At 44.0% G+C, this 27,572-nt stretch overlaps 1 protein-coding gene across 1 annotated transcript; it reads left to right on the top strand.

The window, feature by feature from the left end:
* Positions 1-1,861: 1,861 nt before the first annotated feature.
* On the top strand, positions 1,862-26,842 carry LOC142761760 (tyrosine-protein phosphatase non-receptor type 9-like). The gene is made up of 14 exons (XM_075885192.1): positions 1,862-2,020; positions 3,915-4,058; positions 4,156-4,245; positions 4,395-4,519; positions 4,978-5,083; positions 8,251-8,361; positions 9,391-9,521; positions 9,648-9,891; positions 10,508-10,693; positions 20,742-20,821; positions 22,339-22,499; positions 25,258-25,493; positions 25,706-25,913; positions 26,328-26,842. The coding sequence occupies exons 1-14, from the start codon at positions 1,976-1,978 to the stop codon at positions 26,564-26,566; spliced, it is 2,106 nt and encodes a 701-aa protein (XP_075741307.1). The 5' UTR covers positions 1,862-1,975; the 3' UTR covers positions 26,567-26,842.
* The last annotated feature ends 730 nt before the right edge of the window (positions 26,843-27,572 follow it).

The raw sequence follows: 27,572 nt of genomic DNA, 5'->3' as shown, positions 1-27,572 counted from the left end.
TTAGAGACCCCTTAGGCGCTTTCTCTCGCCTTTAGTCCCAGCAAACGCGTTGAAAGCTACACATAAGGGGAATTATAAATAGGTCAAGAAGGTACGTCCGTAAGTCAGCACGCGTCATGATCCTGAACACTTTCTTGTTTGTTTTTTGTTCTTTTAGAACGTGCGGCTCCCTTTACTTGTGATCACGAACGCTCCGGTGTAATACCATAGCGTAATTCTGGCACTGTTTAAAAAGCGTAGCTTGGGCACGTCACGGCACACCACGGCGGCAAGAGATGACAGGTTCTGAGCATTCTGACAACAGTCATAGGTCACGTTGGAATGCTGGATTTGTGGGCCGTCGCGGCAGAGCTATAAATGTGTTGCAGTCTCCACCATATGCGTGCGCAGAGCTCTCCGGAGCACCCCCTCCTCCCATGAGCGAATCCGGCCATTTTAGGGAAGGTGGTCACTTGAAGTAAAACCCGAGAATGGGGAGGGGCTCCTGACTTTGTTTTGTAGTCGTTACTTGCATCGGCAGAAAACCCTATTACAGCGTAAATACTGTTATTTTACTCGCAGTGGTGCTCATCTGTCGTAATATCTGGAGATGGTCTCCAAGCACTGAAGCGAGGTTTAGGGTGTGCGGACACGAGCATCGAGGGGGGGGGGGGGGGGGAGTGACCACCCTACCACTTCCCCCTCATCTGCATCCACCACTGGCCTAAATCCTCCTCGAATTGGTCAAAATGAAAAAAAAAGAGAAAAAAGAACGAGATCGAGTTGCCACGGGTGCAACAATGAAAATGATGTGATCGTGCTTCTCACAACATCAGTGCCATCGGTCTCCCGCATTCTGGGCGTAAAGATGAGCAATAATCAGTTCTTTGAATGCAACATTGCGGCCCGGTCACCATTATCGCCGCAATCGTCAAAAGGCATACGTAGACATGTCCCTGAGCATTTAAAAATGGCGTGAAATGTGCAACAGAGTAAAGGCATACGGCAAAGTTATATGAAGCAGTGTGTTAAAAAATATTTTGGAGTGGTGCTAGTCCCTGATTTTGTACTTTTTTCTTCGGGCTTGATTCTGCGTGCGTTCGGTAGCGTGCTCGTAAAAAATAAAAATAAATAAAATCTCGCACGCGATATGCGCTCAAGCGCCAGTAAGCCCTTCACAGATGCCTTACGAAGCCCCGCCGCGGTGGTCTAGTGGCTGAAGTACTCGGCTGCTGACCTGCAGGTCGCGGGTTCAAATCCCGGCTGCGGCATTTCCGATGGAGACAGAAATGTAGGCCCGTGTACTCAGATTTGGATGTACGTTAAAGAACCCCAGGTAGTCAAAATTTCCGGAGCCCTCCACTAAGGTGTCTCTCATAATCGTATGGTTTTTTTGGGACGTTAAACCCGACATATCAATCAGATGCCTTACGAAAGAGCACCTTAAATGTAGAAGTGCCGGTTGAGGCTGCAATCACGCTCTCCGAAAATTGGCGCCAATACTCGGAAAGTTTCTTATTGGTCTTTTAGCGCCATCTTTTGCCGCAATGGCAAACGATACGTCACCAGCATACATTTTGTGTTCTCGCCTTCGCTTGTCTTAATTACGTATTAAAAGCGCTCACGTAGTGATTACAAAACGTATAGCCGGGCGTCTTTCTTGTTATGCTGTTGTTGAGCAGCCGCAAACATACAAAAAGCGAAGTTAACAATAAAAAAAGCTATGCAGAAACTGATCCATAACCGCTTGAGCCAAGCTCACAAAGATGGCCGGCTGGGTTCGGTGAATTGGTTCGCGTAAGCGACCGCGTGTTTCCGCTGTTTACCGCGGGTAGTATTTATTTTTTCGAGCTTTTTTTAGTGCTGGGCAGAGCGATGGAACGAGCCCGAAGGAACTACGCCGACGAGAGCGCGAGGCTAGCAGCCCGTCGTCTGTACCAAACCATAGATTGAATGCTGCTGTATGTCATCCTAAACACTTCTCGGGTAACGAAGAATGAAACACAACATGGCTGCGTCTCTCAGTACACAGGAAGAGCAGGTAAAGCCGTCAGTTTCTCTCTAAATGCCGTTAAACTAGGCGGTTCCGTTTTGCGCACCGAACTGGCCGCGTGGGATATGCCGCTGCTTGTCATTCGCTGTCTTGTTTTCGGTTCGCAAATTGAGAAATTGAGTTATCATGACACCGAAACCACTCGAGGTACCCGCGATCAACCACCTGCCGTGTATGTCGTCTTCTGTTCTTTAGTAAGGTTACTGAGATTTGGTCGCGTAGCAGAATTGATTGTTCTCACGTCGCAGTCGACAGCATCGCTTGCGAGTGGACGGAAGAAGTAGAAGTGCGGCTACCTTGCTAGCCTGACTTCATCCATGTTTTGTGACATGTTCGTTCGATGCGATCATCATATCTGTTATGGTTACTTCCGGTTCCAGACCGCAGGTGACGCCTCGGGACACTTGAAGTTATTATGTTCGTCGAGATGACAAGTTTGGACCCCGTCCTCAATTTAAGGTTTTTACGTTGTATTATTGTCGCTATCGCGTGTATCCGACTGTTATATGGCACTCTATGCCTCAAAATGCGAACCACTACATTCGGGTTTAGCCCGTCAACCTAGTTTGTTAAGCTCCTCAAACTGAAAGTAACTTACAATTGCAACCAGCGCAAAACGGAACTGGTCATATTGATTGTGTCGGATTATATAAACTTTGCATGTTGGCCCCTTGAGACTTGGCACACAGATTGCCCGTTATGTTTTGTGCGCAGAAAACATCCAACATTTGCAAACGACTGATGTTTAGATACTGCAGGGCCAAGAAGTAGTTCCATTGACATTGTAAGGCTTGTCTGGTGTGTGTCAGTTGCCTAGCTTTTTGTAGGCTGCCCCCCCCCCCCTTCCTCCTCCTCAACACCATTAGATTGGCTGTATGTGTGACCTCAATGCATTCGGGGGTCAAAAAGGACTGTGTGGAAAGACCCGGAGCAACTTGCAGGCATGCACACTGTGGCATGTATGGTGTGCATAGGCTAGCAGCATCTACCTGAACATTGGCCTTTCAAAGAGTTTCATGCGATGAGAACTGAAAACATGGGTTCCAGTCAACAGCACCTGCTAAAACATGTTTTTAATATATAAGCACTAAGTTCTCACAAATGTTTGTTAAGAACACATTGCTAAAAGAGCTCTCGAACATTTCATGAAAAACAAAATAATGCTAGACCTTTCAGTACATCGAAGAATATTTGAAGAGAGCTTGTCAGAAAGTCTAATAAAGAGTAATAATAATAACAATGTCAATAGCCACACTGTGATTACCCATAAGTAATCTTTTGAAGTTGTTTAAACAAAGGTGCCTGACAGTGACAGTGGAATGGTGACAGGAAAAGTGAGATGAGTTTGCTTGCGCTTTCCTAAAAGATTAGAATAGCGAAGTATTTGTAATGGCCAAATCACTGTCAATTCTCTTAGTCATCACATTACTGCCATCACGGGCATGACGTAAGGGAGAGGGTACTGAAGAGTTTTAAAAGCCTAGGAAAGAGTATGTTATATGTTTTACGAGTTTGTAGGCGCTTTGTTGAATGCAGCAAAGCAGCGTTTGACTTGCATGTTCACTGTAGCATTGTCTGCATTTGTGAAGCGTTTTATTTTGACCATGTTAATCGGGCATTTCACTGCTTCTTTAATGGCAGCAGCTATTTTAGAGCCATATGTACATTATTCAATGTCCTCCTCGAACTTCTATTGAAGGGAAGTGCTTGAGCAGCTCCAATTCTTGTGTTGCCCACTGGCACTGTTGATTGTTTGCATGTCTTGCTCAGGTTGCTTTTCTAAGGTCTCACTACCTGTGGTTTGATGCCACCTCGAAGTTACTTTAGAGTGGTAGATTTTTAATGAGCCTCATAAAAGCTATGCCTTCTCTTTCATTGACAGCTGGTGAAGGAATTTATGAAAGTGGTGAATGAGCAGAGGTTGAGTCACAGTGCAGGGCCCCTGACGTGGAACGCTGCTGTCAAATTCATGATGGCCCGGAAGTTTGACGTTCGCCGAGCCCTATCCCTGTACGAAGCTCACGAGGTACTTAGTCTTTTTGCATGTATCCATTCGAGACTCGAGTGGCATCTCACTGAGTACACTTTCGTTCTTGTTTCTTTTTCTTTTCCTCCACTCACAGATGACTCGATATCGAGAAGGGCTGTGCACTTTTGACCCTACGACTGATCCTTTAAAAGGGGAACTGGAAACTGGGAAGTTCACAGTCTTGGTGAGCTTGTCACTGTCTTTTGCCTACTTGCTGTTGTTTGTATCTTCTTGGATTGTTGCAAAGCATAGAGTATTGCCGTCGTGACTGAACGATAGTGATATGACGTAAATGGCTTTTCTTCTGTCTCAACACTATCATGCTGCCTGCAGCCGACACGAGACAGTTCCGGAGCTGCCATCACCATGTTCACAGCGAGCAAGCACTGGCCATTGCAGAGTTCGCACAAGGTCACCCTGCAAGGTGTTGTCTACCAGCTAGACGTGGCCTTGGAGAGGTGAGTGTTTTTCACTGACCAAAGGCAAAGATTAGCACCAACATGTAAAAGCACCAACATCTTAAGCAGTAGCCTCTAATGATGTTATTATATATCACTCTCATTGCACCAAGATGTAGGAGCTGCACTGAAGTCTTAAGCAGTTGCCTCTAATGATGTTAATATATCTCACTCTCAGGTGGTCCGAGGAAATTGTGTGCAAATGTAGTAGCTCTCATGTTCAGGGAAGTTATCAAACCATCACATTTGTTTTCAATTGCACCCCAAAAACCATATAAATTCTTTCAGCATATTCGAATACTGCAGCTGTACATATCTTTGTTTGCATAAATAAGGTTTCTATATACTGTACAGGTTGACAGATATTGTCGTTGCTTCTTGGGTTATGTCTCACCATATTCAGTCTGTTTCCCTCTTTGCATCTTTCCATTCTTTTTTTCTTTTGTAACTATGTGCAGCCTCGAAAGCCAGAGGTGCGGGATAGTGTTCATATACAACATGACCGGCTCAAAGTACCAGAACTTTGACTACGAGCTCAGCCAAAAAATATTGAATCTTCTCAAGGTGAGGGCCTTGTGCATAGCACTGCTGCTTTCTCTCTTTTCTTGTTTTGGAAACTTACATCCAGTAATGTTTGCAGCAATTTCGCTGCACAATATTCATTTCCTCGATTTGACCTAAGAACTGTTCTTCACTTGAGTGCATTGGCAACATCAAAAGAAAGCTCGGACGGGTGGATCATAGGTAGTACTGTGGCCTCCAAGATGAGCCTGGGGCGCACCATTCTTGCGGCCGTCCCACTCGCACGCTGAGCTTGTAATTGGAGAAAGCGGAATGAGTACTCCCACCGCCACATTGCGGTGCGCACCCCATGGCTTGCTTTTCCTGACCCGAACACGCACGGAGGGCGAAAGCTTGCCAATCCCAGCTTCTGTGCATCCGTAATGAAAAATTGCAGCACACATGCGCCCACTTATGGCGAAGTGTCGCTTACTGGTGCAATCTCGCAATTCCCTCTTCGATTCTGATGGATACATTGAAGTGCGGGGAGAGGCACATCACCACAAAACCCTTCGGTGATGCCATATGCTTCATTTTACTATGCACTGGTAATTTTCTCTCAGGGACAGTCTGTAGCGAAAAACACGCACGGAATAGGCATCAATGGTGATAGCTCACCATGCCAGTTGTATTATGGCTGTTTCTTTCTTTCTTCTTGCTAGAAACCATTCAGAGCTCGTGTCTATTCTGGGTTTTCGCTCTATGAACCGTCCCTGATACCCGATTCGCTACAATACTTTCTTTATTTGTGCAGTCATGCTTAGTTTAAAATAAAAAAAAACAGGAACGAGATTTTTCTTAGCAGGTACAAGCAGTGGTCTATTTTCATTCAGCAATTATCATTTGCATGTTTTAAATCTGAATTCATGTTTTATTTATATGAAGATCAAATAAGTCTGCCAGTTTTGTTGTGTATCATTGGTGTCTGTTATTTACTTTGCCACTTTAACATAGGACAAAGGAAGGTAAGAGGCAACCTTATTATTGTGTTCTAAGTACTGCTATGCTAAACAACCTGCAATGCATAAGGTTTTTGACATTATGCATGGCATTGAGGTGAGCATAGTAACCTTTTTAGTTGAGGTGCTGGGCAAGCAAGAAAGAAGTTTGATCCACCGATGCCACAGCCGGGATGGGAGAGAGGGAGCAGACCGAATTTCTTGAGTATACATGACACTTTATTTACAAAGACAAAAGCCACAGCCTTGATTTATGGCATTCTCGCCTCCTGCAAAAAAAAAAAAAGGCCTATGGCCTCCATAAAATTGTAGTGACACACTAAATAATAGCACTTGGGGTGCTTGAATGTGTGCCCAAACGTTGCTACGCAAGCGCTTAGCTGTTGCATGCATGTGAATGCAGCCTCGGAAAAAAAAGTATAAAAAACGAAAAAAAAAAGAAAGAGGGGAGCGATGAGATAGGCTAAGTTCATCCACATATGCCTTTATATATGTACACGACCCACCGGCTTACCAGAAAAAGAAATATAAGCAAACAAAGAATGGTCTTTCAGTGTTACAAATGCAAAAAAAAAAAAAAAAATCGGAGGAGTTAGCCTACATGCTGTAACAGCTGTGTTGTAAGAATTTTGCTTGAGGTGTGAGAGACAAAGCTATGTCTTCTAGCGCAGTGGCATATACACTAGCACTTATGATGGTTGAGCAGAAGAGAGTTGTACTGTAATGTAGCTGCCGCAGTACTTTCGTGGTTGCAAGGAAATGATTAAAAAAAGCATACCTACGCGTTGTCATATTTCGTGACAACTTGGTTGGGCAAGCTTGCATGCGACCTACGTTAAATATTTTGCACTAGCATTTTCTCTTGCCCAAATCAGCTTTTGAGTGACAACTAACGTTGCATGCAAAAGCAAGGAGTAACTTTTTATAAACGTACCTGAACTTCTTTGTAGCTCGAACAAGGCAATGATCGTTGACTGCGTGTTTATAGCGTGTCTCAAATAGGTAACAACATGCCAACACAGTCGATGTTGTGACTGAAACGACTGAAATGGTACGTTGTGCCAGGCAGACAAGCGCCGCTCGACTCATGGAGAAAGATCGCCATCTCACGGCGCATTCGGGAGGTGACAAAATTACACTTCTCCACTAGGTGACGCGCCGAATGGAACAGCCCGAACAATGGCGTGCTGCCGGCTAATCTCGGAGACCATGGTAGTGCATGATGGAGGCGGAAATGTTGTAAGCCCGTGTACTCAGATTTGGGTGCACGTTAAAGAACCCCAGGTGGTCAAAATTTCCGGAGCCCTCCACTACGGCGTCTCTCATAATCAAATGGTGGTTTTGGGACGTTAAACCCCACAAATCAATCAATCATGGTAGTGCATACGATTTGGCTATATAGTAGTAGGACAAACACTTTGTGTTTAAGCTCTTTTTTTCTTTCACATTGACATACTGAACCATAAGACGTTGTGCGCTGCAGAGACTAGAACGCTCACGCAGTGTGTATTCAGGACTAGGAAATAGTGTGCACCACATGAGATTCAGAAGTAAGGATGTGTTAATTATACACTTTTCTATAACATTTTTCTATAACTTGCGGCTAAAGCAATGATGAAAACATAAACGTTTTTTGTATCTAAATCCACTCACCATTAGCAGAATGGTATGTTAGCACAACCTCACTCTTCGCAGAACCTTTTGCATTTAGAATTAAAACATTGTTTGCCACGTGCAAAAAGCAAGAAATATGTACTGCAGGGAACTTGTGGCTTGAAGCGGAATTATTTCCATCTGCTGCATTGCTAACGCATGCTAATGAGATTTAGTTAATAATAGGTATAGATAATATCAATAAGTACAGAATGATTGAGTTCTTTATCCATATTCAGATTATATCTATAATCTTTTTTCTCTTTCCTTTCTTTATTGTATCTTCTTGTACTTGCCCGTGGAATTTCGTATCTGCCCTATACACACTTTATAGCCTGTATATATTATATACTCATGTACTTGCCATTTTGCTCATGACTAACTTCCTGTACCACCCTGCTAAAATCAATGAATGGTGATTGCAGTACCTGTAAATAATAAATAAATGAGTATACTTAGCTAGCTATGTTCTCTGCTTAATGTGTAAAGGAACAGGAGAGAAGACCTTTGCTGCTTCGACTGCACATTTACTGTGACGTGTGTCCTTATGCTTTGCAGGGCGCCTACCCAGCAAGGTTGAAGAAAGTCTTGATTGTTAATGCGCCATTGTGGTTCAAGGCACCATTCCGAATACTTCGCCTTTTTGTCAGGGAAAAGCTCAGGGACAGGGTGAGTTCAAGTGCTCTGGACATCAGAGATAGTGGACCGTTTTTCATCATTGTGGAAATAAGCTTACATTGGCCTGGACTTAGTAAATAAAAATACTTCCTTTTAAAACAGCTTCTTTGTCCAAGGAAGAGCTGCAATCTCTTGTGAAGTTGCCTACCATCACACTGTGGGAAAATTGTGATGTGTAAAATTTTACTTCCGCTATTATGGGATTTTTCAAGTTGTTAACACTGTGAAATAGCTGAACATATTCTTAGGCTAGTTGGCTATCCATGAACCCTGAGCACAGAAAGGAGAATAAAGTTCAATGAACTTACAATAATTTATAAACTGAATTAGACAGCTTGTTCGTTTTACAGCCAGGTTGTCACAAAGCTGCAATCAAACATAGGTTGCAACTGAGAATCCTATTTTAGGCCATGCCAGCCATCGGGTAGTAGGTGACAAGGGAAGGCGGGGGTGCTGACATCATACTGGGGGGAACATAATACTGCCACGCAGGCTGCACGTTGTGAACCCTGCTATAGATAATCAGTCTTCAAGAGTATCATAATTGTATGCTTGCTGTCATATATGGCTTCAATTTTTATATAACTGCTCACTGAATGTGTTCCTGCTGGGTGCATCCAGATAAGATCGAAGGCGAGGCCCTGTTCACCATTCCCCAACACTGACATGTCTACATAATTCCAATGTAATCTCCCTCTTTGCCACTCTCTGGGAATCAGCCACTGCTTATGTCACATGGGAAGTTTCCATAGACCAAAACAGGCAGCACTCGGTGCATTTTTGTCATATTCTCGTTTACAAAAGCCGTATTCTCTCTATCTCTGACTAACTCGTTAATAAGGGTCCCTAGCATTTGACTGCATCATTACTTAATTTCATTATTCTCTTGTGTCCCTTCAACTTGGTACTCATATGCTTTTGTTCCCGTTGATCTTGCAGAGGAATTCCCAAGGCAGATGTACATCTTGTGTTTTGGAAAGCTTTCTCTTTCTCTCTTCATTCTGGATTTGTCTTCTGCAGGTGACTACAGTTAGCCTGGAACAGCTAGGTGCACACATTCCATACACTTCATTGCCTCGAGAGCTTGGAGGAAGCCTGGCTATCAACCACAAAGCCTGGCTGCTTCATTGTCTCAAGTCCATGGCCAACAGGTAGCACGAAACGACCCCCAGATTCCTTTCATCATACATTGTGGAGGGCTCATTGGACGGTGATGCCATATTGTGATTGGCCACCCACTTGAAGCAGTCGACTCAATGATGGACAACTCCTTGCAGGTACAACTTATCGGGCGAGGTACCAGTGCCACCGGCTGTGCTTCCGGTCAATCCTGCTGAACCAGTTGAAAACGACGTTGTGGCGGGAGAAGTGACCGAGGAAGAGGAGGAAGAAGAGGCCTCTTCTGCGGCACAGCCAGCAGCCATTGAAACACAAAACTCCGTCCAAGAGAAGCAGAACTGTGAAGAACGTGAGAAGGAGGTCGAAGTGATCAAGGAGCCCGTGACAACCACCACAGCAAAGGTGGGTAATGTGCGCACAGGACGAGCAAGGTCTCGCCTGTTTCTTTTATCGTTAGCTTCTTTCAAACTGTGGGGAATAACGTGCATAGTTTGATTGGGTACTTGTGTTTGAAGTAGTGGTGTGGCTTGAGGAGGCCAAGTTCCCCTTTGCACCCTCTCGCCGATCGATGCCCATGGTGTTGCGCTTCTAAGCTTGGGAATGTGGGTTCGATTCACGGCCACGCTGATCATATTTCATTGGTGAAATGCAGAAGCACCCACTTAAAGAATTTAAGTGCACATTAAGAAAAAAAAAACTAGTGAACAGAATTACTCTCAAGTCCCTGTCCATGACACACCTCATAATCATGTTATGATTTTGGCTCTAAAGCACTGGCAGTTATTATAATTATTTAGTCAGGAGAACACAGCGAAAAAGAAAGGAAAACTAGTGGTGGAGTGCACAGTGTTGTTAGAACAGCTGTTTTACTTTATTTTTCTTAATTGGGCCACATGCTTTTCAATAGAAAAATACAAAAAGCTAGAAGAACGGAAACATTCAAAAGGACACGTAGATACACGAGGTTGGCCGACGTTACTGAATCTGGTGACTTCTCCAAATGTGTGTTCATACGCAGGAAGAACCTGCTGAGCAGACAAGGGTTGCCGCAGCTTCACCTGAACTTGTCACAGAAGAGGAAGAAGACGAGAAGTGCCCTTCCTCATCGTCTGTGTCCTCTTCGTCTCAGTGGGACGAAGGTACTACCAATGGTGAACACAAGGATGGTGCTGTCACGTTGGAGGAGTTTATCAGCCAACTTCAAGTAAGCAGGAATGCCGCAGCCAGCGCGTGAAATGCTGTGTACTGTATATGCCTACGTTAGGACTATGTGGTTTCTCGTGTAATATGAGAATACTCTGCGAAGCACATGAATTCAGTGCGCTATATCTGTGTGACCGGGCAGCAACAATACAGCATGTGCCTCTTTTTATGTTACTGTAATGACTAATATTAATGAGAACTAGCAGTCAATAACACCAGGGAAAGCATGGGGGTTGTTGTTAGAAGTAACTGAAATTTAATTGTAAAGAAAAAAAAGTGGATAAAAAATTACTAGCCATCGACAGGATCCGCACCTGCAACCTTCGAATGACGCGTTCGATGCTCTACCACTGAGCTGCAGTGGTGGTCTTTCCTCCATCCACATTGTAGGGTGCATATGTGCAGTTAAACATGGGAGCTTCAGTTGCAGTGTCACATACTACGTGACGCGACAAGCAACAAGAGTGTCCCACACTCGCCGCAGTGGCATCAGGTGGTGCTGACTGAAACTCTCAGGCCATCATAACGCCGTGGATGTCACAATCACCGTGCTAGTAACGACGAGCGGTACTTTTGTTTTGAGCACGATGTCAAAAATATGGCAAGAGTTTTTAAAGAACGATTCTGTTGCGGCCCGCGCGTACAGTCAAACCGACCAGCAGCATATTGGTGGCTGAGCGCCCTGTTGGCGAGCATCTCAATGGCGAAAAATTTACTGGAATATCTATGTGGTGGTAGAAAACGTGTCTCAAATGAAGATATAGGTGTTGTGGTGCGGCCATGCATTGTGGATGTCACGAGCTAACAAGAAATGGCCGAGTTGGTAGCGGAATCTCGCGAAAATCCTTGGCAATTTCCTTTTCCTTAGGTGGTAGTACTTGCAAAAATTTTTTTGTAGCAGGAGTATCCAGGAAAAGTATTCGTTGTGACGAGACATTTTCTACATTGTTTTTATGTGTGGCTAACAGGGAAAAGGAAATTATTCTTTGTAGCGGAAATTTTGTTGTAGCAAACTTTGTTACAGTGCGATTTGACTGTGTAGTGGATGGGCTCTTTGTGCTTGGTTTACACATACACACTAAAGACACTTGACGCCACTATTGATCGTACCTTGCGCCTTCTAGTCGGGTATCTAATAAACATGGCGGACTAAAAGAGGCTGTACTCCTCCACTAGGTCCTGGCTTTTGTAAGTAAGATTGCATTTGCCACATGCTATCTACAGTTTCTTAAATCATAATTCGATCAGACTGACATCCTTTTATGCAAAATGCATATCGGAGGTACCCATTTGGACCTCCACTGAAAGACTTATGCAAAGTGGCATTTTTAACACCCTTGCTGTACTCACAGAAGCCCATCTTGCATTGCGGTATAACAGACTTTCTAACAATATGACAGGCCGACACATTCTACAAATACTTTTTCACTCTGGCACCTATCACCTAAGGTAAATTGCCATTCCACACCACTTATAAGATAACCTCTATATTTCCTCAATTTGCTAAACATGCACTCTGTGCACCGCAAATGGCGCTACAGGCAGCATGCAAAGTCTCTCAAAAAAGAGTATCCTCCTCATATCGTGGGCTTTATGTTGACGCTGCCAATTACAGGGACAAAAATCATTATGCAGTATCAGTCATATCACTCTCGCGGCCAGGTTGCTTTGGCGGCCTCCACTGCTGCGTTTTCGAAGGAGGAGGCAGAAGAGGCGGTCATAGCCCTGGCCCTCACCATTCCTAATTCATCTGTTGCTGTGACTCCAAAATAGTCATATATAATTTATGAACAGGCAGGGTTTCTAAACTGACCCTTTCTCTGCTTTTGGCCCATCCCCTAGAGGCCTAGATCAAGTTTTAGCTCTAATTACAATCGGGACTCCCATGCATGTGAGCCTTGCCGGAAACGAGGCGACTCATGCCAGTGCCTAAAGATTTACAGTCCATACACAAGCATCTGATGTGTCACAGTTCACTATGGAGGAAGGACCGTTTACAGTGCAGCATCTGGCTATTTCACTCCATGAAATTTGCACACATTACCGATTAGAATGTTAATGCAACCTTTCCGCGACTCACGCACAAATCTCCACGTTGATGCGAAATTCTGTGGTGACAGCTGCAGACTCAAGCGTTTCCTTTCCCTTACCAGTCGCCGACCTTTATTCGGACTCTACGAGAACCGCCGAGAACTCCGAATAATTGGAAGTCAGAAAAGACGGATTCACAAAAAACGGCACTGTCAAAGTTGGCGAACTCTGCAAACGTACCCCCCCCCCCTCCCCACGTCGACCCCGCTAGCACGAAGGTCGTCCAAAATGTCCGCTGCTGCGGTAGGCGGACTCTCAACCTCGGGGTTCTGGCCTGTGGCACTGCCCTTCTCAATCCCAGTAATAAATCCTGTCAGGCGGAAGCAGTTGTGTATGGTTTCCTGAGTCACTAACTTCAGGCATCGGAAAACATGCTGATGGCCGTCAGAACATCTACGACGTAGTTTTTGTTACTGTCGTCGCATAGCAGCATACGATTCAGGAGGCACGACCGGTAATGAACTTTCAAGTTTTTTATCACGCACTGGTCCATGGGCTGCAACACGCTTGTCGTGTTAGGCGGCAAAAACTCCACTGTTTTAGCCTTCAAGTTGTCGATATGCCCTTGGACACTGCAGTTGTCGACAAACATCGGCACCGTGCGATTTTGATGCTTGTACCGGCGGTCGAGCTTGTGAAGGTACTGTTCGAAGAGGTTTTGCATAATCCACATCTTCAAATTTGCTTCATACCTCATAGTGAGTGATTTGACGCCTTTAAAACATCTTGGATTTTTTCATTTCTCTATCACGAAGTGCGAAGTTTCTTTGTCCTCGTCATGTTGCCTCCTACAACAACTGTCAGTCGCTCCTTGCTATGCTTCCCCCCATGACAGGGTTCGCCAGACAAAGCTAGCGTCTTGTCGGGCAGTATCTTATAGAAAAGTCCAGTCTCGTCACGATTAGTTTTCTGGTGGATACTGGCACAGCAGTGCGCACAGCTTGTCGGCGCGGTAGTTGGTCACGAGCGTTTGGTCGATGGAACCACTCTCGCCGCATATTCGCTTGAAGGCCAGTTCGTACCTTTCCTTAATGTTGCGCAACCACCCATCACTGAACTTGCAGCCGGTAATACCCATGCGCAGGGTGAGCTTCTCTGCTTTCTGTCTCAGCAGACCGCCAGACACGGGTATTTTCCTAGCCACCGTGGCACTCAACCACATGTTCAGCGCCTCTTCAAGCTGCAGGTGGCTGCCGTCCCGGAAATTTTTCTGCGTACTCGCAGACGCTTTCTCAGCTGCCTCCAGGATCTTAGCCTTGTGCTTGAGGTAGTCCAAGACGGTTCGCTTGGAAATGGAAAATTCCCGAGTAACTTCAAACTGAGGTCGGCCGCCTTCTACCTGGCGAATGATCTCCGCTTTCTTCACAATCGTGTGAGCATCTTGTAGCTCCCCTGTTGACCGCATTTCTTCACTCCCGACGGCGCAGCAACGGTAGCGTCAGAGCCATTTCATCACACCACGGAACATGCAAGAGAGCGCGAACACAGAGAACAATACGAACCAGGCCTACCCGTAGAAGCAACCGACTGACACCATTGACACGCTGACACAAACGCCAAACCACAGAACACCTATGTGTCAGAAAAATAGGCAGTGAATCTGCGTAATGAAATTTTCTACGATGTTTATTCACAAAGTAAGGGCCATTTCCTAATCTTTAAGTATTTGCACGTCAGACCGAAGAGTTATGTGCACAGCACAATCTGCTACTTCTCAGCGAAAATACTGAAGTGATTGTTCTGGCTCAGTAGTTATCTGCTTGACGGGGAACGCAGACAACAATTTTGGCGAATATTGTTGTGGGGTGCACACTGTATTTACATTTTTGCATGCAAAAGAATCAATAGCTTTTTTTAATTTACGAGGAGCTGTGCACAGTGCATGAACCAACTGTGAAGAGTGAAACAAGTGTCGAAACACGATGTTGAGACTTCTGAAATGGCTGCACAAATGTGTACAACAAAGAGTGGAGCACCACGCCAAGCATCCAGACCAACCAAACTGCTCAAGTGGACAGGATATTGCAATAGATTGAGGATTAACAGTTACTGGTCTGTAAGACAAAGTTCCTCTTGTTGGCCTAGCTACAATTTCCACAATTGTAGCCAATATGCTCAGATATCACAAAGCTAGGTTCCAAAAATGCTTACCGACCAACTCAAACACTAAAGGCCATCAAGTGGATGAGCGTTTTTGGACTGCTACCGATAAAACAAGGATGCCTTGTTTACGCACACTGTTGCACAGGTGACGATGCTTCATAGTGTACGCAATTGCAGAAACAACACAGAGTGCCACCACTTCTTTCACAAAAACCGAAAAAAAATCAAGCACTTAGCTAGAAGGTGTCCGAATAAATGGGCATATCCGAATAAAAGGTCGGCTACTGTTTATCCTCCGCTTACTGCAGTTAGAAAATAATGGCTACCATTTTCAATGTCAAAAAGGGCATTTTTAGTGTTTAATTTCATAAAATGTGGCCACACTTACAGCTGACATATACTGTGAAACACTCGTTACAGTAATAAGTACAGTGAACATTGATGACGTCACAAATTCTCATCCAGATCTGCCTCCTACATGACAACGTGCATCCTTGCACCACAATGAGAACCAATGGGAAGACCAAATATTTTGGTAAAGAACACTAATTGCTCGCCCTACTGCCCCTGTGCCAGCACTGTGTGATTATTTCCTCTTCTTTCACTCGAAACAATGGCTCAGGGTATGATTTGAAGACAGTGAGAAATTCAAGATGACTGTTCGCAACAGGTTCAATCACCAACCGGCGATCTTTTCTTCAGATTGACTAAAGAAAGTACTGCGACAGTACGAAAAGCTTTAAGAAGTTAGCAGTGATTCTGTAGAAAAGTGAAGTAGGTTTTTGCTGAACTAAGCCCACCAATAAAAGCTTTTGCTAATGAATATTTACTTGCTTGGAACCAAATGGCCCTTACTTTTTGAATGACCTTCAAAGTTTTTATGCTTCGCATTGACAGATGAACAAATGAGTTTTCTTTGTGCCAATGGTGCATAGTCATGAAAGACACTGCTCAAATGATGGACAACGGCAGAAGCTGAATCCACATTTTTATTCTTCACTACTTCCTAACTGTCTGCCTCACTGTTAACACGGGTATCATGCAAAAGTAGTCCTTCTGGCTACATATTTCACAGCAATATCAAGGAAATAGCTGTTAGTAGACATTCGAATTATCAACATGTACAAACACTGGCCAACTTTTATACCCACTGAGAGCATTTTATGTACTGCTAAACCCCACAGCGAACAGACGCCGTAAGTGGCTTGGCATGGCCGCTCGGTTGGCTAAAACAAAAGAAAAACGTGTCGCCAAACATAGCCTTCAAGATCGGCAATGGCGATTTCTGCGTGCATTTTTAAACTGGCCTGACGTCCATCCATAGCTAGTGCAGCATATCAGTGCTGGCAACCTAGCAAACGTATTGTATAACGTCGCTGTCAGTGTGTCATGGTGTACGGCGGCGCATCTGTTCAGTCAAACGGAGTCCAAATTATCGAACGGCGCACAGCGGGGCGTCCGAATTTTCGCCCATGAGTGTACATTAGGTTCAATGCGGCGAGTGGCGGTGCCACGAAGATGTCCGAATAAACGGGCATGTCCGAATTTTTGGCGTCCGAATAAAAAGTCCGCGACTGTTTATCCTCCACCGTATTCATCCTTCCAGTTAATCTTCTCCCTCTTGTAAATTTTGCGCTGTTCTAGGCTTGTGCGAATATTTGAATTCACTTTGAAATGAATATAAGTTATTTTAAATGTTGTAGTATTCGAGATGAACGAATGGACATAAAACCACATGCAGCTCTTGGTAAGGGTAGTTTCACTGCAGTTAAAGCATTCTATGCCGTGAGTACACCTAGCCAGAAGAAATCTGCACTGCCGCAAAGCCCTGCTTGAAGGTTAATGAACAGATTACTTTCGCATCACTTCATCATTTGTTAAGTTTAAAAGCTTGTGATAGGCCTATTCTATGTTTGTGAACAGTGGTAGGCGCCGTCTCGCGGGAGGCTCCCCGATGCGCTGTGCTCAGCTTTGCAGCTGAGCGCCAGTTGTCACCTGATCATAAAGAGCGTTGTGGAGCGCTGGGCGGAGCCAGCGCTCCACAACGTCGCGACAGTATGTCGACGACGCCTACTGCTGTTCACAAACATGGAATGAAATGGGTCTATACTGGCTTATACGCACTAATCGTGGTAAATTTTAAGGCTTAACATATTTTAGAGGTTATTACTTGCATTCTACCGAATGTAAAATCCTGCAAATATTCAAAGCTGCTTCCACTTCCCTTTCAACCAAAAATAAAGACATTCGCATTTGCCTTGTTTCAATTTTTTAAATACATATATTGTGCAAGCTAGTTGGGTCATGATAAATAGGCTAATTTTTCTTTATAATATGTTATATACATCATTTGAATTCAATTCGAGATTACCGAGCCGAATCACTGTCTGCTTTGAACCTAGAGTTTACTATTTGCACACTCCTAGCCTCTTTCACAGCAGACTTAAAGCACGTCATGTGGCGCTGCCTTAACAGCCTCTTCCTCTTTGCTGAAATGCCTAATTCTTAATTAGGAGCAACGGAAGGCTGCCTTGTGCAGCTTGAGGCCTGATATTCGGGAGGCCATACTGGAGTGAGCTGAGAGAGTAGAAGAGGTATACTTCAAGTAGTTCCTCCCCTCCCCCTTCTGTCCCATTGCTCCCTTTTATTTATCCAGAGACAAATAAAGCTGCTCATTCATTCATTCATTCATTCATTCAAAGCAAATTCTTTGTTTACATCAGTGATTGGCTACGTACCATATTATATATAGTGTTACTACAAGTTATTGTTTCTGATAGTAGAGGTTCTCACCCTCTTGGAGTCTAAGTAGCTTAGTTTCATCCACTGATGGACCAGGTGCAGACTGGAATAGGCGTTTTTTTTTTAGGGGCAAAGGGGAAGAGTGCTAAATTGTGTATGTAGCTTATCACTTCATCCTTGTCTCGAAAACATGTCCACTAAGATTACAGCACCAGCCTTTTACCTCGCATGAAATTTGAGCAGGTTCTTTATAACTTTTAATGCTTGTAAGTGATGAATGATAAATATCTTCAGTTTGTTAGCTCATTTATATCTCAGAAGTAAAATGATACACAATTACTGTTCTCAATAGTGGCTGTTCTTTCATGGATCTCGCAGCTTTGAACTTTGGCAGTTGCTCGATAAGTGTCTGTTATTATGTCGAGCGGACATACATGAGTTTTTATCAAGTGTTCTCCTGAAGCCAGACATTGGGATCCTTCTTATGTTGCCTCTTAAAATTACATATGTATAAATACCGTATTTACTCGCATAATAGGCGCACTTTTTTTTCAGAAAATCCGGCTCGAAGTTAGGGGTGCGCCAATTACGCGGGGTAAAATTTTCGAAAATTTTTTCAACTCGGTTCTCGCGCTTTAAATCTGCACACTTGTCAAGTAAAAGGCGACTTTATCGTTTACCAATTAATTCAGCATAAAACAAACATACCTACGTACCTTTTAATGAACAAGCGAGAGCTGTCAACTGCACACACACACGTAAAATTTATTTACACAAAAGTCGTAGCTGTTCCTCCTTTTCCCTATTCGGAGTCCGAGTCGGAGATCACACATTCATCCTCGCCGAGCGGGGATTCGTTTTCGGTGTCCGCATCATCCGCACCCCACAACATGTCATCCTCACTCGCATCCAGTGCGTTCGAGATACCCGTCTTCTTGAAGCTTTTCCTGACGACATCGTCGGAGATCGCCTGCCACGCTTCCACGATCCAAGCGCACAGCATTTCCACAGGCGGCCTCTTAATCTTACCACCTGGAGTCAGCTGATGTTGTCCTCCAGCCATCCAGGTGGTGTACAGCCTTCGAACATTGTCCTTGAAAGGTTCATTCAAGGACACGTCCAAAGGCTGCAGTATCGATGTGAGGCCGCCCAGAATCACTGCCAGATCTGTGCGCAGCTCCTTTAGCTCATCTCGTACGCGGTCTACTAGGTGCCCACGAAAACTGTCCAGGACAAGCATGGACGGTAACAACAGACCACCCGGCCGCCGACCCCAGACTGTTTTCACCCAATCCACCATGAGTTCCGCGCTCATCCAGCCTTTTTCCTGGACTCTGACGTAGATGCCTTGAAGGAATTTTGCCTTTGGGAGCGTCTTACATTTAAAAATAACGTAAGGCGGTAGCTTACGCCCATCCGCTGTCACCGCCAGCATTACGGTGCATCGTTGTTTATCAGCGCCAGACGTTCTGACGATGACGCTCCGTGCACCTTTCTCCTCCACTGTCGTGTTCCACGGCATATCAAAGCAAAGGGGGGTCTGATCAGCGTTGCCGATCTGGGACAAAATGAAGTCTTTCTGCTGTCGGAGCTTTATAACAAAACTGTGGAAGTCCACCACTTTGTCCTCATATGCTGCGGGCAAGCGCTGGCACAAGGTGGTCCGCCTTCGCAGTGCGAGGCCATGGCGCCGCATGAAACGAGTTGTCCATCCGGAGCTGGCTTTGAACTCTTTTGCTTCGATGCCCTGCGCTCGGGCTATTCTGCGCGCCTCAGTCTGCACAATATCCAACGACACAGCACAGCCGTCTTGTCGTAGCACCCGTATATGCCGGACCAGTTGCTCTTCGACGTTCGGATACCTGCCGGTCTTGGCACCGCGGAAAGCCCGTCGTGTCTTCTTCGTCGCCTTAAGTTTTTCTTCTTGGTCCCTCCAGTACCGAATACTGGTTTCTCCAACGCCGAAATGCCTGCTTGCAGCCCGGTTGCCGTGCTCCAGCACGTACTGCACTGCCTTCAGTTTAAACCCAGCCGTGTAGCTCGCGTACTTCCCCATGGTGGAACCAAAGTTCAATACACGACCACAACATACGCACACCGCTTGCAAAATGGCGTTTCTTTCTTTTTTTCTGATGGTGGTGATGGGGATCGAGCCCCCGGCGTTGTACACGTGACCTCCAAAAAGCGCGGCGATTTGGGGGGTATCAGTAATTGATGGAACAGCCTTTTTTTTTTTTTGGCTCATGGACGCTTTTTTTTTTTTTCAAGTTTTATTTCGACAAACACGTTGGTTAGGTCATTGCACTTCGAATTTTTTTTTATTTGCTCGTCGATTTGCCTTCTTTTTTTCTTCAGGGTACGGGGACCGCGTTCCAACTGTACCGCTGGGGGGTAGACTCGTTTCTGATCACGGCCAAGTTCGGGGTGCGCCTATTATGCGCGGAATTAAAAAAAATCGAATTTTCCGCGACCAAACTAGGGGTGCGCCTATTATGCGAGTGCGCCGATTATGCGAGTAAATACGGTATTTATAATTACAGTGAATAGTGGAACAAATTAAAAACCACTGTTAAGTGCTACATAAAGTTTACATGTACTTGTTCTGCTTTTTAGCTCCAGTGTTGCTGTAAGTGAGACATGTTAAAAGCACAACTGCAAATTTTTTATTATGTAACACAGCGCTTCCTGTAGACTCAAATTCTGTAGTTTACAATAGCGTCAAAATAACGGCTCCAGACAGGCTTCTTCATCCTTACTTTCAGCAATTGTGCCTAAGCAACTTAGTTGTGGCTCCTGCATACAAAATAAATTTGTTTTACACTCACAGTGCTTCTTTTTTTGTAACAAAATGGCAAACTACTGCTTTCATTTTTTGTGTCCTGCCTTCATTTTTTGCGTGCACTGTCTTCTTCCAAAAAGATAAACTTATTCTACTGGTGACACTGCTGTTTCTTTTTTCATGCAGATTAGCAAATGGCATTACCACATTGTCTTTTATACTAACTGTTCTGGTGATTTTAAATAAGTAAAACAGATTTCTGGTAATTAGCTTTCTGTCACTATCCCCCAGGAACAACTGAAATTGACTTTTTCATTTCATACTTCATTTATAGGTCAAAGGTCGTCGTGGCTTGTATCAGGAATATTCTGAATTAAAAGCAAAAAGTCCCGAGGGCACTTTTGTCACCGCAAGGTAAGCGGCATTTTCTCAAAAATCTTTCTGGCAGGCAAGGGCATAAGGGTGACTCTGCAGCCGATGCAGTAATCAATGAAAGAAGCCTCACTTCAGCATGAATAATTTTCATTCTCTATTGTTTGCCTACTCTGTTAATCTTTGGTTTCTTTGATTACTTCGTTAAGATTTTCAATTAATCACTATTTCTGTTGTAACGATGCCTTGGCGTGGTGAACAGGGCAGACAACAGGACAAGTGAGAAAAACAAGTGACGTGAACATCTGAATCAATTACTATCGTCTTTTTAGTAGCAAAATGAATCCTACAACTTCGTTCATGAGACCACTTGCTCTTACCCTAGAAGTCTGAGATTTCATCTTTTATTTGTGCTTTTCCGTGATGGTGATAGATAAACTGATTATTCTCTGAGTACAAAGCAGTAATGTGCAGCATGTCTACAGACAAACAAACAATGTGGCTAAGGCAATGGTATCATCTGATACATTCATGAGACAATCACCAAGTCAAATCTGATGAGACCAAAAAAAAGGTGTCCACATTGACCAACTGTCGAATTGTTGAGATCATCAAGAAAACAGTAAAGAAATATCTTTTACATGAGTATACTTTCATTTTATTCTTGAATATGCGAATCTTATTGTCATGTTGCGAAAGAGCAGTGTAAAACCTGCAAGTGGCATCACTCTACTACTTCTTTCACAATGCGACTGTAGCATTATCATGTCCTTGTTGCATACTGCCACCACGAACACCACCATGTGTGTGTGATGATACTATTTTTTTTTTTACCAGCAATATAGTCCACAATGTATTGTTCATCAATTGTGATATATGGGACAAGTTTTATGTAGGCTCGTGCGAATATTCGAGCTTTCGACCTATTGAACGAACATTACTGTACACAAATTCACTTTGATTCAAATTTGAATAATCAGAAATTTTGAAGATGGTGAAATGGTCGAATAGTTGTATATTACCGCACGTAACCCTCTGTAAAGGTCATTTCACTGCAGCCAAGTGGTGTTATACCATGAGTACACCTATCCAAGCGAAATTCTCGCTGCTGTGAAGCCCCACTTCAAGGTTAAATGGTACTGGTTTATATGCTGCAACTACGATATGTCTTAATTAATGGAAGTTTCGTGCAATAGGCTTATGCACATGTTTGATAGGACCAGATGGTGTAACCGAATGAGCCAAATTTCTGAATGAAAGGGTGCTGAATACATGAAGCCTTACTGTAATAGCTGCATGCATATTGCATACTATAACACCCTTATCATGAAACGTATTCACGAATTGTTTTGATACGAGCAGATCTTCAAGAAACACATGCATCTAATAAAACATGTATGAGGGTCCCATGCAGCTATGTGGTGTGAACTTCTTTTTGACGTCATACTCAGTGCATTCTTTTGTTGATTCCTGTTTTGTTTGTGTTAGCTTCATTGGACAGGAAAGTATATTGAGTGACTAAAGTTGCCTTTCTTTTACCATTCCTTTTGTCCGTGCAGAGTGAAACCAAATCAGTGCAAAAATAGGTACACGGATGTACTCTGTTTTGACCATAGCAGAGTGATTCTGTCCATGAGGAATGAAGATGACTGCAGCACGTACATCAATGCCAACTTTGTAGATGGTTATCGTCAAAAGAATGCTTTCATATCAACACAAGGTAGGGCACATCGTGATGCACTTGCTGTCCTGCTATTATGCTATCAAAGAGACTGTAATGATGAACGCCAAATTATTACAAATCTGGCATACAGTAATGGGCCAACTGCTGCAACATTTATATGGCCATCCAAGAAGAACTCGTGACAATTGTGTCAAAGTTAACTACATTTGCCCGGTTCGGTGTTCTTAGTGTAACATGTTCTTGCACAGTCAGTTAGCACCACAACCACCTTTCCTACGACCTGTGGAATCCTTCCCTTTTGCTCCTTTTCATTTCAGTACTTTGGCTCGTTAATGCATACAGAGAATCTCAATCAACCTAAAACCATAGTAGAAGCACAAGGGTCCACGTAGTTGCACAGTTATTTTTATTATTTTAACACTAAAGTTTAGTAGTTACCTCAAAAGTATTTTAACCCTATTTAACCCGGGGTCCACTGAGACATCAATGACATATTTAGGTCACGAAAATTATCTAAAAAAAAAATGCACACGATCAAATGGCAAACAAGAAGAGTTCCATCAGTGAGTACTGAACTTACAACCTCTTAGTATGCGAAAACACATTCTGGGCACGTTATCTGCTATGCCATGGTCGCACACTCTGGAGGCTTTACGAACACCCCGTTTATATCTCACACTTTTCTGTCGCAGTGCTCTTGCTCAGAGGGCTGATATTGGCATGCGGATGCCGTAAAGTGAAGTAATGAATTATCACGGTGGCCTGCGCAATTTTAACTGCTGCAACGCATCATTACTACCTGTTCATTCTATCGTATTTACTTGCATGATAGGTGCACTTTTTTTTTTCCAGAAAGTCCGGCGCCAAGTTCGGGGTGTGCATATTACACTGAGTAAAATTGCGCACATATTATTTTAGACTACAGCATAAACTGCTGATAACGTAAGTCGCCAAAGTCGCAAATATCTGCTCTACAACTGAAACAACCGCGTCGAGCATGAAGTCTGGCGTGTCCGAGAATTGAGGCATGCAATGCGGTGTGCTTGCAAGCATTCAAATTGCCAGAAATTAACATCGAAAGACACGAAATAAACTTACAAAAAACCCACAAAAATAAAGTGCCATTGGGGAAATTCGCCCGCTAAGTGTCGAGTGCCATGTATATTATGCGCATGATCACTGAACGGTACCAATTGTTCATTTCACAGGCTCGCACCCCATATCTAAGGACATTGCAATCGAATCTTGAACCACCACTCAAGTGTTACAAGTGCCACCCATGCCCCCTTTTCTTCAAGTAGAGCCACCGCAAAGAGTTAGGTTGATTCTGTACAAAACTGCGACTGATCGCTCGCGACCGCCACTGAAAAGCAATCAACGCTGATTAGGCCTAGCCTATGATTCGGCATGTTGTCGCGGGAAGTTTGTACAAGACACGTGAAGATCGGCCGTTGAAAAATTGCACTCAAGCACTGATCCAGGAGTATAGCGCAGGTGATACAATGTTTAGATTCCTGGTCGGGAAATCAACGGCGACAAAAGTCCACTGAGCTTGTGCAAGTGCGCGTAGTGGCAGCAAGGACGAAAGCTCGCTTAAATGCCAAATAGCTTTTAAATTTGCAGACGAGGAAGCAAACATGATAACGACGATGCTTTTATCGACATGAAGCTTGAATTGCTCTGGATGAGGACGTGATCGAACTTTCCATGCAGAGCACGTGCGGACACAGCCGCACAGGCGCTGATGCAAAGGTTTCTCCGACGACCAGGCAACTGCCCTTCTTTCTAACTTTGCAAGCCTGCGCTAATTTAAAAAAAAAATTTTTCCTTGTTCCAGCTAACATGAGAGGCCGTCCAATTGCAACCATGCAATTATGGCAATGAACTACTGATCACGGCCATGTTCGGGTGCCCCTATTATGCTTAGAAGTAAAAAAAAAAAATCTGATATATCTCGACCGAACTGGGGGTGAAGCCTATTATGCGAGTAAATACGGTATTTGGCTCATTTTCTATACAAGTGCATTTTTTTCAATGCCTTAACGCACTGCGATGTGGCAACCTTAGCCCAAACCTCAGCCTTGCTCCTAGCATTCATGCACATTTAAAACAGCTCTGCAAAGCGTGCCTGCCTCGCCCGCATGGAGCTCGCCCTCATAAATATTGTGAACGGCTAGAGAGAAGACATAACGCGTGTTGCATTTCCCTCTAGTCCAGCTGTGATGTTTAATAACGCTTAACATGCCGACGAGGTGGTGACCTTAGCCCAAGTTTTGCACCTAATTGGCGACATTTTTCAGCTGTTACAATATTTACTCTCACTGTCAACTACTACGGTTACCACAAAGGTTTCTTTAATGACTGATCATGGACTTTAGTCGTTGGGATGGAGATGGGACCACCAAGCGTCAACACAGGTCCATGCACCTTAAGCAGCCCAGCACCAATAGACATTGTGCAAGCTCTTTTATATTAATGTACAGCAAACATTCAACGTTTTATAAGATTGTTTTACTTTTGTGTATACCGATTCCTATGACGGAGGAATCAGCCATGTCTTAATTATTTATACTTCGTCCATTTACTGGTGTTGCAATAGCAGTGCTGTCAGCTGTGGCAACTCGGTAGCTGTAGATTGCAGGTTTGACTCCTGACTGCTGTGGCTTCATTTGGCTGATAAGAAAATATAGAAATGCTGGCATATTTACATTTTGTGCACATTAATACGATTCCACATTCACTGTAACCCTCATGTTAAATTGTTACTCTGTGTCCCATGACTATGCTTATTCAGGGCCTTTGCCAAAGACATATACAGACTTCTGGCGAATGATCTGGGAGCAGCACTGTGCAGTAATTGTGATGACGACACGGACGTTTGAAAGGGGGCGGGGCAAGTGCGGCCAGTACTGGCCGCCCGGGGAGCCTGGTGCTTCTATAGAGCTTGAAGAGCTGTTCAAGATTACTGTCTTGGCCAAAGACCCCAAGCCAGATTATGTGGAAACGCAATTGGAACTGTACAACTGTGAGGCAAGTACCTTGCTTCCCTTCTTTGTTCGTCTTTTTTTTTTACTGCAGTAAATGTTGACGACGTCGCGGCTTTGTGGCACTTGTTGCTGGCGTCATTATCGCGTCTGTCGCGTGTCTCTTTTGTTGACGTCTTTCGGAACTGAAGCGCTCGATTGTCTCGATACAGGCGATTGAGGTTCGGCTTTCCTCGTTTCATTCTCCCATCGACACAGAGCCAGGAGTCCCGCTCCGTGAGCCACCTGCAGTTTACAAGTTGGCCGGACTATGGTGTGCCCGACTCTGCCCTGGCCATGCTGGCATTTCGTGGAGTGGTGCGTGAGAAGCAGGCGCAAGCTGTAGCTTCTATGGAGCCCAAGTGGGATGGCCATCCCTTAGGACCACCTATCGTAGTTCATTGCAGTGCTGGAATTGGCCGTACCGGTATGCTACTTTACATGCATTCAAACGTTCCACCTCCTCATATAAAAGGTTCTTTGTAAAGCAGTGTGATGATATAATGATATGTAGGTTTTAGTGGTGCAAGGGCCATAAAGAGCACCGTAATAAATGATGAAAGATCAACAATAATCTGTGCTTTATGATGATTTGCAAACCAGTATGAGATTTAGTATTATGTTGGTTGAACTGTGAAAAAAAAAAAAAGAAATGCCAAGAGAGGGAGTAAGGTAGGAGAGGAGGAAGGTATGTGCATGTTACAGACTGGTCGATTTCATCAGTGCTTGTGCACAGTTCTCTAGCCTATATGAATTGAAACTGCGAAACACTATGCGCCTTTTTTGTGAGTTCTGGATTGCAGGATTTGGTCACACTGCAATGAGATTCTTTTTTGTGCAGGAACATTCATTACTCTAGACATTTGCATCAAGCAGCTGGAGGAAGAGGGAAGAGTGGACGTTCGTTCCACAGTGGAACGAATTCGTTCCCAGCGTGCGTTTAGCATTCAAATGCCCGACCAATACGTCTTCTGCCACCTTGCCCTGCTAGAGTTTGCCCTACTGCGTGGGCTGCTTCAGGACGTGGCTCTAGATGGCTTCGATGACGATGACGACCGTGATGGCTCGGACTCTGAGTGATTATTTCTGCGCATTGTTTTGCTGTGTAAAACTTGGTACCTTTTAAAGTAATTTCCCCATCGCAGACTTGTGGCCGCGATCATGACTGCGGCATCGATGTAGCGATACATTTTACATTTACCTCTCTATAATTGGGTTGAGGTGTACGAATGTCTGATCTAGCTAATGTCGTAACTTATTAATAACTCTAAAAATGCCTGTGTGATTTGTTGAAATACACAAAAAGGGCTTTCTATTTTGTGCAGACCAGCAGAACAAATCTCAAGATTTTGTTCAGTGGCTAGAATATTTGCTGAATAATTTAATGATATTTAATGTAGGTGATGTGGTTGTATTAGAGGCAGCGCATAAAACTTGCATAGTGGGGAAGAATTCCATCATTCTCTTTTTCTTCCCCTCTTCTGCCAGTTTGCTTGCCAAAGATTCGGCAAGCTGTGCAGGTATTGTTAGATAACAGCATACTTGACTGAGGTGCCTTGCATTAAGTGCGCCGCTTTTATTACTAAGAATTATTGAACGTTTCGTGAGAAATTGAAGCCATATATAGTTTAGTTTGAGCGGTGATGCATTCGTGTTGATGCTGTCAAAGCTTCACCGAGGTATTGTTGAAATACTCTGGTCATATTCACACCTCACGCATGGCTCAGGGGTTGCTTTTGAATTATCCTGCGTATTGTATAACATTCTTTTGCACTTGCTGAACCATGGCACAAATATATAAGGCTGTTGTGTTTCGATTGCAGGTGTAGAGTCCACACGATATTATGCTGAAAATAATAGAGTGTAACAGTGGCTATATTTTTTCCAAAAATGTGTGGGCAGTGCTTTACACATTTAAGAAGTTATTTTTCCACCATCAGCACAGCGTTAAGCGCTGATAGGCAACAGTATTTGCAACCGTGTGGTGCCCAAAATATGCTATAAAATTTACGTTTTTCCGTTCACAAAATTTTACCGTCTTTTGTGTATTATTCTTAGCTTTGAATACCACTTCAGTTTATTGACT

Source organism: Rhipicephalus microplus, unplaced genomic scaffold, assembly GCF_043290135.1.
Source record: "Rhipicephalus microplus isolate Deutch F79 unplaced genomic scaffold, USDA_Rmic scaffold_83, whole genome shotgun sequence".
In the NCBI taxonomy this organism is placed as follows: Eukaryota; Metazoa; Arthropoda; class Arachnida; order Ixodida; family Ixodidae; genus Rhipicephalus; species Rhipicephalus microplus.
Note: the sequence above shows the minus strand (reverse complement) of the source record. Positions and strands in the feature narration are given on the sequence as shown.

What these genes read in the sequence shown, in the direction of transcription:
- LOC142761760 (XM_075885192.1), top strand. Translation starts at nt 1,976, where the DNA reads ATGAAACACAACATGGCTGCGTCTCTCAGTACACAGGAAGAGCAG. An exon ending in CTAGACGTGGCCTTGGAGAG is followed by an intron (nt 4,520 to 4,977) that starts GTGAGTGTTTTT and finishes AACTATGTGCAG; the next exon opens with CCTCGAAAGCCAGAGGTGCG. An exon ending in TGCTGGAATTGGCCGTACCG is followed by an intron (nt 25,914 to 26,327) that starts GTATGCTACTTT and finishes TTTTTTGTGCAG; the next exon opens with GAACATTCATTACTCTAGAC.